Source organism: Ambystoma mexicanum, chromosome 10 (assembly GCF_040938575.1).
Source record: "Ambystoma mexicanum isolate Mex_15411 chromosome 10, UKY_AmexF1_1, whole genome shotgun sequence".
Lineage (NCBI taxonomy): Eukaryota > Metazoa > Chordata > Amphibia > Caudata > Ambystomatidae > Ambystoma > Ambystoma mexicanum.
The window spans coordinates 61,656,267-61,675,861 of NC_090932.1; the positions used below are offsets into that span (position 1 = coordinate 61,656,267).

Genomic DNA, 19,595 nt, shown 5'->3' on the forward strand with positions numbered 1-19,595 from the left:
TCATTTTTGATCTCTTGAACTCTGCTAGTTTATTCTGAAGTCGAACATGTACTAATTATACATTCACTGGTGCCCTATTAATGTATACCAATGATATCGCGATGAAACAGCCCTTTATCAGCTCTCGGCACCCTCACATTTGCGGCACAAGCCATAGATTGATTCCTCAAATGCTTTCTTGGCCCCCTTTGGGTAATGGGACATCCTGTGTTGATGCAAATGAGTGCACGGCCAACCCTTGCCACCAGCATGTGGTCTGCAATAACACCATTGGAAGTTACCTGTGCACCTGTAACCCTGGATTTCAAGGTAATGCCAGGAAGCTCACGCTCAGTTAACAATCCCAGGGAACGTCCCTACTGCAGGATAAACTGGTGTCAGGACTGCCTCTTAAGTAGCACCCTTTTTTCAGGGTACCCCCTTTTTCCTTGAATGTTAGAGGGGTGCTGTGATTGCTCAGAACCTGAGGGTTTTTGTGGCAGTGAATTGGCAATCGTTCACCTCTGATCATGTATATTGAAGAATGAACGCTCACTGACAACCAATTTTTGGTGACTTGTTTGACACCCATGGGAATAGAAAGGGGACTGGGACGGGTCAATAAAAGTAGAAAACCAAAACAATTGTAAAAGAGAAACAACGAGGAGAAGTAGCATACAATTAGGGGACAAAAAAAGGGTGCCACAGGATTGTAGGGGACTAGTGCTGTTGTTGTGATGGATCACCAGGGACGTTTGAGTGGTGGTGGGTCTCTGAATTGATATTCGGCTTTGGTTTGACGGTCCAGGGAGAGAGAAGGAGTTGGCCGAGTGTTGCAATTAGGCCAGGGGTGTACGTACTGCCAGAAAGAGTAGTTGTTAAGTGATAGCCTTATTGTCCAGGATTTGTCTGGCCAACTGGGCTTAGTCTGTTACACACAGTTTTAGAGTTAAAGTTAAATGGTTATCTCTTAGTGATCTGGTGAAAGGTTCTTTGAAGTGGCCCGACGAAATCTAAATGTGTACCTAGACAGTGATGTGTGGGTAGTCAAGGGTTGTGATAGAGATTGACAGGTTTTAAAGGAATTTGGAAATCAGGGTTTTCGGCCTGGTATTCGATGAACAGGATAAATGGTTTGTCAATTTTGAGAAATTAGGGTGAAGATGCACCGATTTACTTTTGCGAACTATGAAGAAGACCTTTTTTGGTGTGGTCTTATCCCTGGAAGACTATGACCATGCCTCCTGCTCATAGCCGAAGGCCCATCCTCAGCACCACAGTATCTTTTGGGAAGAGATATGGCTTAGAATAAGATTGGTGGGTACTTTTTGGCGAGATTGATTTCTGTTGTGAATGGCATGTCTATAAGGCTTGGGGGAGCAGGTCATGGATGTAATTTTAGTTTTAGGGTTGGCATTGAGCACGTATTAGAAGGAACAGGGTTCTGTGTAGCAGATACTACTCCTTTCGAAGTGTAGATGCTGTACTCCGCGGTAGTACTAATGAAAGGAGAAATACAACACTCAAAACCGGCAAAGGGAGGGATTGAAAGATGCACACAACACAAGCAAAGGCCTGAGAATTGGTGGACAGTCCAGGCCTATTCTGAGGGTCAATGCATTGTCCTATTCCCTGTTTTGCTGCCCCAAATATGTCTCGGTGCAATCAACGGGTCTGAATTGGATAGGGCTACATTGTGGCTCTTATTGCAAATGTCTGCAATGCACTTTTCCTTACCATTGGAGATGATTGGAAAATATGTTGCCTGCATGCATGAAATAGTTGCGGGGGGGGGGGCAAGGGTTCGCCTTAGACATACCTACAAAAAGGGGAGCCAACGGTGTGTGCAGGAGCTTGTGTGCAACTGTGTGTTGGTTAACAAGCCCTTTTTCTAACACTCCCTTCACCCTGAATGAACAGGATACACGCAGTGAATTAGGGAACGGCCTTCATCTGAATGCATTCTTGGTTCTCTTTAGGCAATGGCACATTCTGCAGTGATGTGGATGAGTGCAAGACCTCTCCATGCGATAAGAATGCAACCTGCAGTAACACCGTTGGAAGCTACACGTGCACCTGCAACCCTGGATTCCAAGGTAACACCAGTGCCCTCCTGCTCACCTGCCACTCCCAGTTGGTCTTTCCTCCTTTACAATTAATTGTTTTTCAGAAGGATGTTTCAATATTTCCTCCCCCATCATCTGCAAAGATGCCCCAGATCCATGAAAACCGGAAGCGAATATTTCATTCATCTTCCTTATATAATCAATGAATTGCTGTCCAGGAGTTCATCAGAGTATAAACAGACTCTCCTTACTTTATGCAACTTAAACACACATTAATTTTATTGAATGAGTAGACTTCCACACCTTGCGTGCCTTGAAGTTCTCTTACGCAAAAGTCATGCGCTGTGAATTATTCAACCAAGTTTGAGAAAATCAATGTTTCTGATTGGTTCCCGGGCTTTGGTCCTCAAGTGATTTGAGATTCTATGCCAGCAGGGCCCTTCCTTGTGCTCTAGTCCATTTCTTGCTCAGGAGACCATGACAGGAGACCATCACAATGGGGGTCATTACGAGTTTGGAGGTAGCCATGGTGCTATTAGCTCCAAGGCTGCCTCCAAACCCGTGTCCAGGTCCGGGTAGACAGAATGGCGACTTACCAGGTCATTTTAACCTTGGAGGACCCGGTAGGTCCCCATTCTGAAAACCATTCCCCATTCCCATTCGAGCCCCCATAGAGCTAAATGGGAATGGGGAAGGAGCTAATAACGGGCCGGCAAATATGTCCATGCTATGGTGATACTGAGGTGCGGGCCACCTCCACTTCAAGCTTTCGATGAATGGCAGGATTGAAGGAAATTGACCATTCTCAATGCTTTCTTGTTCCACCACAGGCAATGGAACATTTTGCAGTGATGTGGATGAGTGCAGCGTGACCAGCCCATGCCACCACAATGCCATCTGCACTAACACCGTTGGAAGTTACACATGCGCCTGTAAACTGGGATTCCAAGGTAATGCCGGTGCGATCCTGCTCAGCTGGCATTCTCAGTGTAGGTCACACCTGCAGTGTGTGCATATTTTAGGATTAACGTTGACTCACAACCTATTCTGAAGGACCCAAACTTTGTTTATGTCTTGAAAGTCTAAGGCAGGGTTCTCGATGAGGTTTTTTTTTAGTGCTTTGACTCATCCATCTCCTTTATAAGGAAGCTGCAGGATGAGCCACTTTCTAGAGAATGCGTTAAGTATCATCACTTTCTCAGAGCTGCTCTGTCTCCCGGCAAATTTAAAGGAAGGGCTGAGCAGAGGCCTAGCCAGGATTGTCTAACTAGTGGAGCCTGAAGCTAATGTACTTGGTCCCACCACAGTGACATTAACATCTGTAAATGCCCACACAGCGATGCTGATTGGGCATTTGCAGATTTTGGGTGGGCCTTGCCCGCTCAGGCTCTACCCTGTCTATGCCTCTGGGAGGACCTGTGTGTCCAGGGTGTGCAGTAGACTCTATAGATTTGATCCTCATTGCAGGTGGCTCGCTCACCCCTTGTGTTAACATATCACTCACATTGTAGGTACATGCACCTTTCAAACTAGCTGAACCAATGTGCATTTACACATTCTGCTTTTCATTACGATGACACTGATGTAAAACACAAGGACCTTGATAAACGCTGTACTCAGAATCTGTGAAGGCAGGGATTGGTGGAAAGTAAAGGCCAGGGAGCGGATGGCACAGTTTATTTGGGATGGTGTGCACGAACTGGGAGGACCTAACATCAATATTTTACTCTGCACGTTCAGAAGGAGAGCTTCGTGGCCTATCTTCTGCGAGTCACCCAGAGCGATTCTCTTGAATATTCGTCAGTTGATGAGCACTCAGTGTCTTCAGGTGTCCTCTGGGTTCTATGTTATGCTTATGGATGGTGAACTCCCAAAGACCTTTCCACTGGTGAATGGTTGATGCAAATCCATGCTATGTTGAACGCGTGATATGTTGGCTGACCCACACTGAGGGCACTGGTTGCTCAGAGAGATGGAAGGATTTTGACCATTCTCCATGCTTGCTTTGTCCTCTGCAGGTAATGGATCCTCTTGCAGTGATGTGGATGAGTGCCACGTGAGCAGCCCCTGCCACCACAATGCCACCTGCACTAACAGCATTGGAAGTTACACGTGCGCCTGTAACCCTGGATTTCAAGGTAATGCCAGGAGGCTCCCGCTCAGTTAACAATCCCAGGGAACGTCCCACTGCAGGGAAACTGGAGTCAGGACTGCCTCTTAAGCAGCACCTCTTTTTCAGGGTACCCCATTTTTCCTTGAACGTTAGAGGGGTGCTATGATTGTTCAGTACCTGAGGGTTTTTGTGGTAGTGAATTGGCAATCGTTCACATCGGATCATATATATTGAAGAATAAATCTGATGAAAACTCACAACCAAGTTTTGGTGACTTGCTTGACACCCATGGGAATAGAAAGAAGACTGGGAAGGGTCACTAAAAAGGGGAAACCCAAACAATTGTAAAACAGAAATAAAGAGGTAGGAAAAGTATCAGACAATTAGGGGAGATGAAGAGGGGACCAGTGTATTGTAGGGGATCCCCATTTGTAATGAAAAGGTAAAACAAGCAGTTTTTCAATAAAACAGGTCATAGAATGACTACTGTGGCTTGTTCATCAAAAGTAGAAATGTGCCATGATGTACATACACATCCATTTTAGCTGGCAAGTTTGTGAAATGCTTGTGTTAATGATGGTCTGTGGTGTGCCCTTTCAGAGGGCTATGCCCATTTTGCTGGCCCGATATGCTGTGAACCCTTTGGTGTTGCAGGTTAACTCTGAAAAGCTGAGGGAAGTGAGTGGTCCACATGTATGTGTTGTTAAATCTCTGCTTTGTGTTGGGTGGCCAAGGCCTAGTGTGGGGTCATTTCTAGTAGACACTCTAGTGCTGGTGTTGTGATGGATCACCAGGGACGTGTGAGTGGTGGTGCGTCTCTGTCTTGTTATTCGGTTTTGATTTGACAGTCCTGGGATAGAGAACGAGTTGGCTGAGTGTTGCAATTAAGCTGGTGGTGTAGGTACTGTCAGAATGAGTAGGGGTTAAAGGTTAGCCTCATTGTCCAGGATTTGGCTGGCCAATTGATATTTTACACAAAGGTTTAGAGTTTCATTTAATTGGTTATCTCTAGTGATCTGGTGGAAGGTTCGTTTAAGTAGACCGATCAAATCTAAATGCGTACCAGACAGAGATGTGTGGGTAGTCAAGGGTCGTGATAAAGAATGACAGATTTTAAAGGAATTTGGAAATCAGGGTTTTCGGCCTGGTATTCGATGAACAGGAGGAATTGTTTGTCCAACTTTGAGAAATAATTGGGGTGCTGGATCTCCTTGGACTACTGAATTCTGCTTGTAGAGATGACCCATTATATCTTCTGCACATCTATGCTGTGCCACCCGTGTATATGCCACATGTGTATATGCCACTTGTGTATATGCCACCCGTGTATATGAACCGACGGTCGCTCGCGACTGTGCCTTTCTCCTATCAGTAAAGGTCTTGTGCTATTTCACCCTTCATAACCACTGAAGGGACCACCAGCAGTACTTTAAACTTATACATGTGTCTATTATATCTTTTATCTTTGTAGGTAATGGAACATCATGTAATGACACAGACGAGTGCCTAAATAACCCGTGCTTTCCTAATGGGAACTGCTCAAACACCATAGGAAGCTACTTGTGCGCCTGCAATCCTGGATTCAGTGGTAATTCTAGACTCTTTTTACAGTCATCGTGTCCTGTGTGTATTGGTAACATGATCTGCTGCCCTGTGTATAAGGCACGTGCTGGCTTATTCAGTGTTGTGCATGAGTATCTGCTGTAGGTGGTGGCCTCCCATCGGAAGGGCCATGTATCGGTAGGGTGTGGCAAAGACAGACGACCACTGTTAGTGGCAATTTAGACCCCCCACCATTGATCAGGTGACCCAGATGTTCTCTTGATGAAGGAACTAGGGAGACCTTACGCTGTTTACACCACACTATAAAATATCACTCCTGGGTATCAGCCACTAGTCTGGATCAGAACTCAAGAGGCATTGGCTGGCATTGCCTCTACATTGGATCACGCCCCTGCTCAGATCTTGACAGTTCCATAAATCATGTAGACCTCTTCTGGTCAAATCAAATTATCTCCTGCCTGGTGCGATGGATCGACAGAAAATGTGGCACAACAATTGCTTCTTTCCAGGGTATTTATTAGCACTATCAGGAGGATAATGGGGTAAACACCTGTGGATGCTACAGATTTATCTAAAAAGAAAAAAAGATGTTCCTACCTTGAAATAATCTAAGCAAAGGGAAAGGGGTGGATTCCTATCTACTCGGGAATCTGTCTCGCTTTGGACCTCTTATCTCAGGGTTATTGCACCCGGCATTATTCTTGACACAGTCTAAATGTTGTAGGGCCAAGCATGCCTCTTGACTATCAGAGGCAGTCACAGGGATGTCATTCATGCAGCATGTTGCCTGACCAGGTCTCTGGGTTATCATTCATGCAGCATGTTGCTGACCAGGTCTCAGGGATATCATTCATGCAGCATGTTGCCTGACCAGGTCTCAGTGATGTGATTCATGCAGCATGTTGTCTGACCAGGTCTCATGGTTATCATTCATGCAGCATGTTGCTGTACCAGGTCTCAGAGATACAGCAACCAGTACACATCCTGACGCTCAAATTCAATCTCACGGATATAGCGCCAAACTCACTATTTAAAAAGGTTCATAGGGATAAAGTGACTGGCTCAAATCTTTGGTACAATTCCAGTCTCACAGATCTAGTGGCCAGCATGTTATTTGCTACATTTCCAGAGGTAGTGTGCCAAGCTCAACTCTTTAGAGATATAGCACCCAACTCACTTATTATTATTATTATTATTAAAATGTATAAAGCGCACCTTCACCTGAAGGCATCGTACTGCTCGCCTAACAGATAGAGAATCAGAAAAGTGAGAGGATTCTAACTAAAAAGAAAGGTTTTCAGAGACCGGCAAAAGGTCAGACGATTAGAAGTAGCCCGCTAGGACAGGGGATGAGAGTACCAGGCCTTGCGGCCACCACAGAGAAGGCATGGCCACCCATGCAAGAAAGCCTCACCCTAGGTACTTGATTCATCAACCATTATTGGGAGCAAAGGGCTCTAGAAGGCACATACAGGGGAAATTGGCTTGGAGATAGACAGCACGATGTTTATAAAAATCTCTGCGAAAGATGCACAGAGACTTGAACATCAATCGCTTCTCAACGAGGAGCCAGTGAAGCTGACGTAGAAAAAGTGACATATGGGCTCTGAAGGAAGGTATAAGAACTGCTGGGGCCGCAGCATTTTGCAGTAGCTGCAAATGGTGCATAGGATACGCCGGTTGAGCGAGATAGGGAGCGTTGCGGTAACCAATACTGCTTAGCACCAGACCGCCCACCGCAGGAGCATGACATTTAAAGGGGATAAAGGGTAGGACCTTCCGAAGAATTCTGAGCTTGAAATACCCAGTCTTGGCAGACTGAAGAAACCTGATGATGCATCGATAAGGAGGAAGATAGTTTAATCCAGGGGTCTCTAACACAACCAACAGAAGAGGGAAAAAGGCCAAGAGTGGAGGGCCAAAAGTCTGGGGTCCAGAAAGACAGAGGAGAGCAAGAGCCAATGACCAACAGCTCAGTCTTCCCACCATTCAGATTCAGCCAGTTCTCGGCCATTCACCCACCAAAATCCTTAAGGCACTTTCTAAGCCGCGCAGCAGTATCTGTTCTGGCAAGATCCAGACGAAGAATAATCTGCGTGTCGTCGGCATAGGAGTAGCACATGAATTCATGGGAGTGGATAAGGCAGAGAAGTGGCTGAATATTAATGTTAAACAGACTAGGAGAAAGTGCAGAGCCTAGAGGGACTCCACAAGACAGCGGAACAGACTTAGAAGATAGATGGACTGAGAGTGATCAGACAAAGAGGCAGTGAACCATGCAAGGACCTGACCTGAAAGAGCTGCAGAAGACAGCCGGGTAATCAGGGTGGGGTGGTCTACAGTGTCAAATGAGGCCAACAAGTCTAATAAAATCAGCACTCCCAACCCGCCCTGATCAACCAGGCGAGTAAGGTCATCGACCAAGGACACTAAGACCGACTCAGTCTCATACCAGACCGGAAACCCGTCTGGAATGGGTCAAAGAATTTGGATGATTCAAGAAAGGAACTCCGCAAGGGAGACACCAAAGACTCAAACAGTTTCATAAAAAATGGTGGAATCAAAATAGGACAGTAATTTGATAAAATCAAGGGGTCAAGGAGGGTTTCTTAAGCAGAGGTATTACCAAAGCATGTTTCAGGTCACTAGGAATTTGACCCGAGGTGAGAGAATAATTGATTTCCATTGTAATCCATAATATAATCTCTGCAGAGATCTCCTTAACTAGAGAGAGGAATGGGATCAAGAGGTGAAGCAGACTTCAGTTTATGAATAGTAGCCAAAACATCATCATCAGTGAAAATGGGGAAAGTAGACCAGCTTATAGTGTGCTGAGGGTCCAAAGGGAGATGAGTAGAAGGTGGAACGGGGAAACAGGCAGAAGCGATTTTATGATGAATGGTAACGATTTTATCAAAGAAGAACTCAGAGAGGGATTTGCAAAACACCTGAGTGGTCACAACCCCAGAGTGGCCTTGGTAGCGGGGGGGCAGAGAATGTACCAAGTCAAATACTGCTTTAGGTGGATTCATTGCAGTCTCAACATTAGCACTAAAAAAGGATTTCTTAGCACAGAGGATTGCCTTCTGGTAAGTAGCTGTGGCTTTGCAGGATTGCATTTTATCCGTAGCAGAGTATCCAGCTCTCCTCTTCCTTTCAGCCTGCCTGCACAGTAATTTGTGCATCTTCAATACGTTAGAGAACCAAGGCTCAGAGGGATGGTTTTTCTTTTTACAAAGTTTAAGAGGGGCAACAGAGTCAGCTACACTACTAAAGACTGAAGATAAGGTTGCCAGAGAGCAGGGAATAGTGTAATTACAATGAGAGGCAATGTAAACCACAAGATCTGAGCCTGGAACACAATACCAGCACCGTTTCAGAATATCCTGTATCTGAGCAGGGAGAGTCGGCTCCAAGAGTGGAATGGAGAAAGGCACAACCTAGTGGGTATATACATAAAGGCACTGCTTTGTGTATATACTGTTCAGGTAATTTCTTTAGGGATATAGGGCCCAGCTCACATCGGGATATAGTGCCTAATCTTCTTCTTTCCCGGCCTAGCGCCGACCACGCCTCTGAAGGGATATAGTGCCTAATCTTCTTCTTTACCGGGCCTAGTGCCGACCACGCTTCTGAAGGGATATAGTGCCCCGCTCACTCGGTAGCTGTTGCAAGACTTCAGGATTCTCCCCTTGCCCAGAGGTTGATTTTTCTCTCAGCAACTCTAGCTCATGCTGGATTATTTGTCACATGTTTTATCCCCATTCCCCAGGTTTCCTACCTCTGGCATCTCTGCCATGGTGTCTGAGCTCCTATTCTGGCAGCCAAGGATACAGTGATATTGAATTAGAAGTGTTGCTGGTACAGTAGGTTGCACCCCCCTCGCCACCCTCTCTGAGGGTGCTTGGCATCCTGTATGCTATGTGGTACAGAGACTGATAAACAGATGATGCCTCCAGTGGCATTAGTACAGTGACCCCCACCTTGGCACATGATGGCATGGAGGAACGTGGCTGAAATGAGATTCCAAAGGTCCTCAGTCGGCACCAGAACTATTTGAGATGTGAGAGCAAGAAATGACCCTCATCACTCCAAATGCCCTAAGCACAGATTCACTTCAGCTAATGACAGAAGACCCATTCCTTGCATTGCATGGAGTGTGTCCCTTCGTTGATTGAGGTGAACTGCGAAAGACATTTCAGACAGGAATTCAGTTCTTTGCCATTCAAGGGAGCTTTTGGCCCATCCTACGCTTCGTGGGTTCTTGGCATTATGTGCCCTACCTTGACTTTCCAGTCAGCGTGCAAGAGGTTTGGAATGGATTATCCTGTCCTGGCCTGTTCTGCTCTCAGGTAAGGCCAGCAGGTGACTGTCTGCGACAGCGAGCACTATGTTAACACTCACCATCCTCAAAGGATTACTGAGCGCTTCCTGCCTGTGCCTCTGACCTCAGCAGATGTAGGAGACTTCATCAGTCAAATGGTCCCTGCACAGTCACTACTTCATAAGGTCCTCACCTTTGCTTGATGATATGAATGACGGTCTATATAACCTCTATTCTAACAGTGAAAGTCATGCATACTTCTTTCATCACTGGTCCACAGATGATCAGAGGAAAGCAAAGTGCTTAACAGTTCATATTTTGAATTCTTTCCTTTTACTCATTAGGAAATGGGACATTCTGTGACCTTGATGAGTGCCTGAGTAACCCCTGCTCTCCTCATGCAAACTGCACGAACATCATTGGAAGTTTCACATGTGCCTGCAATCCCGGATTCACTGGTAATTCCACATTTCTAACTGCAATGTTGACCTGGCATATTCAGAATACCACCACTGAATGTGTGTCTCACCAAAGCCTCTTACTCATCAATTATTTTAATTGGTTCTCTCTGTAAAACTCTATAAAAGAAATAAAGACTCTAAGGGCACCAACATTCTGCATTTCGGTGCAGTTTGGAACCTTTCTGAGGTGAATCCCGCAGTTGATTAAGATGGTCTAGAGGACAGCACTGAGGGTAGAACCATGTCTTCAACCTGCGGGCGCACCGTAGCCGCTGCGAGGCTTCAGTATTCACACCCTGAGGCGGTCCTACCATTACAACTGACTATACATACCTTGGCACACAGACCATGCTGCATGGCTTGGCTTTGGGGGCCTTCTTTTACACTTTAAGGAGCATGCCCAGCTTCAGAACAGGTAGTCCATGTGGCTATCTTCCCTATGGCCCTGTGAGTACTGGCAAGTGGCCATCTGACGCTGCCAGAAGTGTGAGTCGCCAACCATCCCAAAGGGTCCACTGGAACCTCCTACTGGGCATGGGCTGGGGACCTCCCTTAAGTGGGAAGTATGGGGTATGGTGCATTCGGTTTTGCCTCAGTGGGTAAGTGGTTAACATCGTTCTCCTTGGCCTTAGGCATTAGATGAGAGCTGGAGATGCAGATCCTTGAATCAATTCAACATCGCTTCACTCACTTCATATTGAAAATGCAGGCTCCTGAGTTCCCGGGGTGAAAGGTCCTGCATACCTATGTTACATGTGCATGTTACTGCCTGCTACACACTGGGAGACATGTGTATTGACCCAGTAATGGCTCTTGGGAGACTGATTGGAAACCCGGGGTGCTGATTGCAATAATTCCCAATCCAGTGCAGGTGCCAATTGGATCGGGTGTTATTACTTAAAACATACGTGATGAAAATGGCATGTAGCATGCAAAGCAAGGAGTGTAGGCAGATGATATGTTAAAGAGAGGGGCTTGCATTACTCTTAGGGAGGCCCAGTGTTTGTCTATGACCCTTATGTGCCCGAGGAGTGCATTTTGCTGGTGGTTCGATGGGAAATGTTTGGCCCCCAGCTCAGGACTCAAGGTCTTGAGTGATTGAATGGTGGAAGAATTGATGCATCTGGGAGGAGTGACGTTTCAGAATAAATGCAAGCATTGGCAAAGCCAACAGTTCCGGCTTTTGGTTAGGAATGGGATAGGCATTTGCCAGGCATTGCCATAATTGTACTTCCTATCCATAATATGGCAACAGCCGGGAATAGGTGTGATAAGCTGGGCATGAGATAACAGTAACTGGCAAATGCATATCGAACACCTATAAGCAAGCCTAAACGTTGACATTTTAATGCTTGTTTTTAACAGGTCTTCAGCAGAAGGAAAAGATACATGTAATGACTGAAGGAACACTTGGTTAAGACATTTGTATTACACCAGCAGCACATTGCAGCTGCAATTAAGCCATTAACTCAGAGCAGATGACACAGAAATAACACTGGCAGGAAAACATGTGATGTTGCTTCTTTCCACTATGGCTCAAAGAAACCTCAGAAGGATGTGCTTTGGCTAGGGAGGGGAGGGGAGAGGATGGGTGGGACTGCTCATAGGGATTAACATACACATTAGCAGTCAATGGGTGGGCAAATAACCAAACATTCACACGTTGGGTATCCCTCCTCACACATTATCACTGTATTAGCTGTTCTCCATTGAAAAAGATTTGGCCTTTATCTGTGGAGTAAGTACCGCCTTCCAGCGTTCAGGGGATTAACCTACGCTAGAGGGTGTGAGGACAACAGAGGGGGAGGCGTTTAGGCAATTCATAAAGAGAACCAGAAGGAAGAAGGGGGCAAGGCAGTACACAGGCTCATCACCCTACAGACGAGAGGATGAGACATTACACAGGACGTTCTGCCTTCAGGTGAGAAGACAGGACACTACACAGGCACAACTGCCTACAGGAAAAAGGATGAGATGATACAAAGGCACATCTCCCTACAGAAAAATTGATGAGACAACACATAAGTGTATATCGCTAAAGGCCATGGAACGAGACAGAACTTAGGCTGATTTGTGCACAGTTGAGAGGACGAGACAGTACAAAGGTTCATCTTCCTACATGCGAGGGAACGAGACAATACACAACCTGATCCGCATACAAAGGAGTGGACGAGACAGTACAAAGGTTCATCTTCCTATATGCCAGAGGACGAGACAGTACATGACCTGATCCACATACCATTGAGAGGACGAGATAGTACAAAGGTTCATCTTCCTACAAGCGAAAGAACAAGACAGTACATAACCTGATCCGCATACTATTGAGAGGACGAGACAGTACAAAGGTTCATCTTCCTACAGGCGAGAGAACGAGATAGTCCACAACCTGATCCGCATACAATTGAGAGGACAAGACAGTAAAAAGTTTAATCTTCCTACATGGGAGAGAACGAGACAGTACACAACCTGATCCACATACAAAAGAGAGGATGAGACAGTACAAAGGTTCATCTTCCTACATGCGAGAGGACGTGACAATACACAACCTGATCCGCATACCATTGAGAGGACGAGACAGTACAAAGTTTCATCTCTCTACATACGAGAGAGTGAGACAGTGCACCACCTGATCCGCATACAATTGAGAGGACGAGACAGTACAAAGGTTCATCTTCCTACAGGCGAGAGAACGAGATAGTCCACAACCTGATCCGCATACAATTGAGAGGAAAAGACAGTAAAAAGTTTAATCTTCCTACATGGGAGAGAACGAGACAGTACACAACCTGATCCACATACAAAAGAGAGGACGAGACAGTACAAAGGTTCATCTTCCTACATGCGAGAGGATGTGACAATACACAACCTGATCCGCATACCATTGAGAGGACGAGACAGTACAAAGTTTCATCTATCTACATACGAGAGAGCGAGACAGTGCACCACCTGATCCGCATACAATTGAGAGGACGAGACAGTACAAAGGTTCATCTTCCTACAGGCGAGAGGACAAGACAGTACACAACCTGATCTGCATACAAAAGAGAGGACAAGACAGTACAAGGGTTCATCTTCCTACATGCGAGAGGACGAGACAGTACACAACGTGATCCGGATACCATTGAGAGGACGAGACAGTACAAAGGTTCATATTCCTACATGCGAGAGAACGAGACAGTACACAACCTGATCCACATACAATTGAGAGGACGAGACAGTACCAAACTTCATCTTCCTACATGCGAGAGAACGAGACAGTACACAACCTGATCCGCATACAAAATAGAGGACGAGGCAGTACAAAGGTTAATCTTCCTACAGGCGAGAGAACGAGATAGTACACAACCTGATCCGCATACAAAAGAGAGGACGAGACAGTACAAAGGTTCATCTTCCTACATGCGAGAGGACGAGACAGTACACAACCTGATCCGCATAAAATTGAGAGGACGAGACAGTACAAAGGTTCATCTTCCTACAAGCGAGAGAACGAGACAGTACACAAACTGATCCGCATACAAAAGTGAGGACGAGACAATACAAAGGTTTATCTTCCTACAGGCGAGAGAACGAGATAGTACACAACATGATCCGCATACAAAGGAGTGGACAAGTCAGTACAAAGGTTCATCTTCCTACATTCTTTACCATCAGGAAGCAGGTGAGTGCTACGCAGGGCAAGCTGACCCCAGATGCCCCCCCACAAAGTATTTTCTGTGCCCCCAGGCCCCTGTACCCTCTTTGCGTCCCCCTCTCCCCGCTCCTTCCTGGATCACCCTGCTCCCGCCTCCCATCCCGCCCCCCGTTCCCCATTGGCTAACTTGGCCCGTGGTCTCGGGTCTAGCGACCCGCGGTAGCCTCCCTGCTTCCTTTACCATCAGGAAGCAGGTGAGTGCTATGCAGGGCAAGCCGACCCCAGATGCCCCCCCACAAAGTATTTTCTGTGCCCCCAGGCCCCTGTACCCTCTTTGCGTCCCCCTCTCCCCGCTCCTTCCTGGATCACCCTGCTCCCGCCTCCCAGCCGCCCCCCGTTCCCCATTGGCTAACTTGGCCCGTGGTCTCGGGTCTAGCGACCCGCGGTAGCCTCCCTGCTTCCTTTACCATCAAGAATCAGGTGAGTGCTACGCAGGGCAAGCCGACCCCAGATGCCCCCCCCCAAAGTATTTTCTGTGCCCCCAGGCTCCTGTACCCTCTTTGCGTCCCCCTCTCCCCGCTCCTTCCTGGATCACCCTGCTCCCGCCTCCCATCCCGCCCCCCGTTCCCCATTGGCTAACTTGGCTCGTGGTCTCGGGTCTAGCGACCCGCGGTAGCCTCCCTGCTTCCTTTACCATCAGGAAGCAGGTGAGTGCTACGCAGGGCAAGCCGACCCCAGATGCCCCCCCACAAAGTATTTTCTGTGCCCCCAGGCCCCTGTACCCTCTTTGCGTCCCCCTCTCTCCGCTCCTTCCCGGCCATTTCCATCCTGGCCCAGGTAAGCGTGTGTGCTTGTGTTGCCCCTGCCCCCCCATGCCACCAATTTGGGGCTAGGAGACCCTTGCTGCCTCCCTTCTGCACGGCAGCTTTCCTCCCTTAGTGCCGCCCCCTTTGTCCTCCCCTGGCCCTGATTCGTCCACTTCCCCTCTATCCCTGACTTTCCCAGGGCAGCCCTCTGCCCGGCAGCCCCTGTGGCGAAGGGCCCCAAGGCAAAGGGCGGCTCCTACAGAGGCGGCTCCAGGACGTGTCAGCAGGTGTCCGCAAGGGACACCAAGGAAGCCAACAAACGCCAACATAAACCGTGAGTGTGGCATGGGTGGGGAGTAGAGCAATCACTCTACTCCAGAAAACCCCCGCCACTCTATCTTACCTACCCATAACAGAGTGCCATAATACTAGCATGTCCACTCTTGGATGGAATTGTGAATGTTAGCATGTCCACTCGTAGTTGGAATTGTGAATGTTAGCATGTCCACTCGTAGTTGGAATTGTGAATGTTAGCATGTCCACTCGTAGTTGGAATTGTGAATGTTAGCATGTCCACTCTTAGACGGAATTGTGAATGTTAGCATGTCCACTCTTGGATGAAATTGTGAATATTGGCCTGCGTCGCATCTGGATGGAATTGTGAATGTTGGCATGTCCACTCTTGGATGAGATTGTGAATATTGACCTGCGTCACATCTAGATGGAATTGTGAATGTTAGCATGTCCACTCGTAGTTGGAATTGTGAATGTTAGCATGTCCACTCGTAGTTGGAATTGTGAATGTTAGCATGTCCACTCTTAGACGGAATTGTGAATGTTAGCATGTCCACTCTTAGACGGAATTGTGAATGTTAGCATGCCCACTCGTAGTTGGAATTGTGAATGTTAGCATGTCCACTCGTAGTTGGAATTGTGAATGTTAGCATGTCCACTCTTAGATGAAATTGTGAATGTTAGCATGTGAAAGTTGCATTTAGAAAGTGCGCCCTACAGCCTCTCTGTGAATTTAGAAATGTACCCAATAGCCTCTCTGTGAAAGTTGCATTTAGAAGTGTGCCCAATAGCCTCTCTGGAAAACTGATTTTAATAGTGCGCCCAGTAGCCTCTCTGGTAAATAGAATCTAGAAGTGTTCCCAATAGCCTGCCCACTCCTGCATTTCAATGGCCCGCAGTATAACGTCAACTAATGATTGCTAGCATATGCCACACTTAGATGGAATCTCTAACAACCTCTCTATGAAGTTGAATCTAGAACTGTTCCCAATCGCATTTAGAAGTACGCCGGATAGCCCTCTGAGAAAGATACATTAGAATTGTTTGCATTTAGAAGCTGCCCCCAATTAGCCTCTCTGTGAAAGTTGAATTTATAAGTGTCCCCACCTGCATTAGAATTGTTCCCACCTCCATTTAGAAGTGTACTCAGTTGCATTTAAGAGGCTGCGCCCGATAGCCTCTCTGTGAAAGTTGAATTTAGATCTGTTACCACCCGCATTAGAACTGTTCCCACCTCCATTTAGAAGTGTACCCAACTGCAGTTGGAAGTTGCGCCGGATAGCCTCTCTGAGAAAGTTGAATTAGAATTGTTCCCTCTTGCGTGTAGAAGTGTACCCAACGGCATTTAAAAGTGTACCCAGTTGCACCTGAAAGTTGCACCCAATAGCCTCCCTGAGAAATTTGAATTTAGAATTGTCCCCACCTGCTTTAGAATTGTACCCAATTGCATTTAGAAGCTGCACCGAATTAGCCTCTCTGTGAAAGTTGAATTTAGATTGGTTCCCACTTGCATCAGAATTGTTCCCACCTGCATTTAGAAGTGTACCCAGTTGCACCTGAAAGTTTGCACCCAATAGCCTCTCTGTGAAAGTTGATTTTAGAATTGTCCCCACCTGCATTAGAAGTATACTCAATTTTATTTAGAAGTTACACCCAATAGCCTCTCTGAGAAAGTTGAATTAAGAACTGTTCCCACTCGCAACTGGAACTGTACCCCGCACCCTCTCTGAGAAAGTTGCATTATAATTGCTCCCTCTTGCAATTAGAAGTGTATCCAACGGCATTTTAGGAGTGTACCCAATTGCTTTTAGAAGCTGCACCCAATAGCTTATCTGAAAATTGAATTTAGAACTGTTCCCACCTGCATTTAGAAGTGTACCCAGTTACACTTGAAAGTTGCACCCAATAGCCTCTCTGTGAAAGTTGAATTCAGAATTGTTCCCACCTGCATTAGAATTATACCCAATGTTAATTAGAAGCTGCACCCAATTAGCCTCTCTGAGAAAGTTGAATTAAGAACTGTTCCTACCTGCATCTAGAATTGTACCCTGCACCCTCTCTGAGAAAGTTGAATTTAGAATTGTTCCCACCAACATTTAGAAGTGTACCCAATTGCATTTAGAAATTGCACCCAATAGCCTCTCTGAGAAAGTTGAATTTAGGACTGTTCCCACCTGCATTTAGAAGTACACCCAACTACATTTGAAGTTGCGCCCATTAGCCTCTCTGAAAAGTTGCTCAACTCAGTAGTATACCCAACTGCATTAAGAAAGTGTACCCAATTGCATTTAGAACCCTACCAAGTTCCACTTAGAAGTATACCCAATTGCTTAGAAGCACCAATTAGTCCTTGACTAGTTGAGCCCAGAAGTGTACCTATAAATGTGAGTCACCGACCCTAGAACTACAATCAGAAAACCCTCCCAAATCAACCCAAAGCTCACACCAATCATAAGCGCACCAACTTCACCAGTGCCCATCAGAAACCCAAGACCACTCATCTCCTGAACCCCACTGCCGACCCGCCAGCACTGCCCATGCCCGCTCCCCCCACTACCACACCCCACCCTGCAATCACCCACCCCCCGCCTTGCCATCATACCCCTGCCACCTTCCCCCCCCTCTGACCCGCCTACCCTCTCTCACACCAATCGCAGCAAAGAAAGCGTGCAGACCGGACAAGTGTGCGGTCTGGACAAGGGTGTGAACCAGACGATGATAATGACTGGACGAATGTGTGGAGCGGACGAGTATGAGGAACGGACGAATATGTGCAACGGACGATACTTAATATGCTTTGGAATGAAGGAAACACTTGAAAACATACATCATACCACACCCCATGCTTACTCTCCCCCTTACACCACCACTCATCTAGAACACAGAGATACTATGACACCATTCGGTATAACTGTTCTCATATCTACATTCTCCTGCTTACTCCACATCACTCTAAGTAATCATTGCTGGTTTTACACCCCCAGCCAGGCGTTCTCCTCAGGCCTAACGCAGCCACACTCGTTCTGGGTAAAACCGACCAGAGCGAACACATACTCCTGACCGCTCAACCACCACACCTACAGCTAAGAAGCAGCTACCACTCGACTTCCGCACCAGCTGCACACATACCTGGTGCGCACACGCACTTTTGGACTCCCTCTACTCTCTCTACTGACCTGAACTTCGGTTCCCAAGGGCGTTCAACCTACCAGCGCCTTCAGACCATAGCAATGGTATATAAGGCGCTATATAAATGCAAAATAACAATAACAATACATGCCAGAGGACGAGACAGTACATGACCTGATCCACATACCATTGAGAGGATGAGACAGTACAAAGGTTCATCTTCCTACAGGCGAGAGAACGAGAGAGCACACCATCTGATCCGCATACAGTTGACATGACGAGCCAGTATAAAGATTCATCTTCCGACAGGCAAGAGGGTGAGATAAGACAGAAGTTGATCTGCCCACAGGTGAGATGGCAAGACAGTACACAAGCTAATCTGCCCACAGTTGTGAGGAGAAGACAGTACACAGGCTAATCTGTAAACAGACGTGCAGGGAAAAATGACTCCAATGACAATTCTAAGTAGACAGCTGCAGCGAATGAAATGTGGAGGGAACAGAGCGTTTCTACACAAGGGCCACGATGGCATGAAGTCAAGGCAGCTGCAGTGGGACTGGAGAAATGGCCACTGCATGGGAAATGTAAGAGCCACCTTTATTGGGGGGCACACCACCTGCATATGTTATAGGTATTTGGCACCCTAGTTCCATCCCCAGGTAAATGGACACAGCCCTCTATGCTCTTACCACCAGTGGTGAACTCAGAAGGCATTCAGGAACCTGAGCTTGGACGTAAAAAGATGTTTGCAGAAAAATGGTGCTTCAATGGGAGTTTGTACCTCGATTTCCACCCAGTTGTACAATGGTACGGGTGAGTGAGACCAGTTTCTATTATGATGCAGAATTGCTTAGTAGACCCCTTCTAGTGCTGGTGTCGGTGTCTGGCGGAGTGGGGGTGGGCACTCAGCCCCCCTACTGGAAAAACCTGAGTTGAACCGCTGCAGGGAGATGGTTTAATAGATAATAAACTAAGAAGTTTGCAATTCCTTCTTATTAAATTAAATCATATTTCCTTTACAGCCGAAGGGAATACACATTTCATTTCACGTAAGAAGCCTAGTAACACCTTCCATTTACTAGAAATGACCCCTCCCTTGGGCCTGGAGACAGCCTCATTAGCAGAACTAGTGTTCATCGAATCATTCAACCTCTTTTACAGTGCACAGTTTCCAATTCTTTGCTAGGGAGTCCTCCTCGCTGGGATGAAGATGGCACCGTCTGAGG

General features: G+C 46.8%; 1 protein-coding gene across 1 annotated transcript in view; it reads left to right on the forward strand.

The window, feature by feature from the left end:
* The window catches only part of LOC138492809 (uncharacterized), a 469,421-nt gene that overhangs the window by 299,791 nt on the left and 150,035 nt on the right, over positions 1-19,595 (forward strand). Inside the window, exons 65-69 of the mRNA XM_069620163.1 lie at positions 1,959-2,075; positions 2,876-2,995; positions 4,064-4,183; positions 5,630-5,746; positions 10,390-10,503. Coding sequence (XP_069476264.1) covers positions 1,959-2,075; positions 2,876-2,995; positions 4,064-4,183; positions 5,630-5,746; positions 10,390-10,503 — 588 coding nt within the window. The remainder of the gene's footprint in view (positions 1-1,958; positions 2,076-2,875; positions 2,996-4,063; positions 4,184-5,629; positions 5,747-10,389; positions 10,504-19,595) is intronic.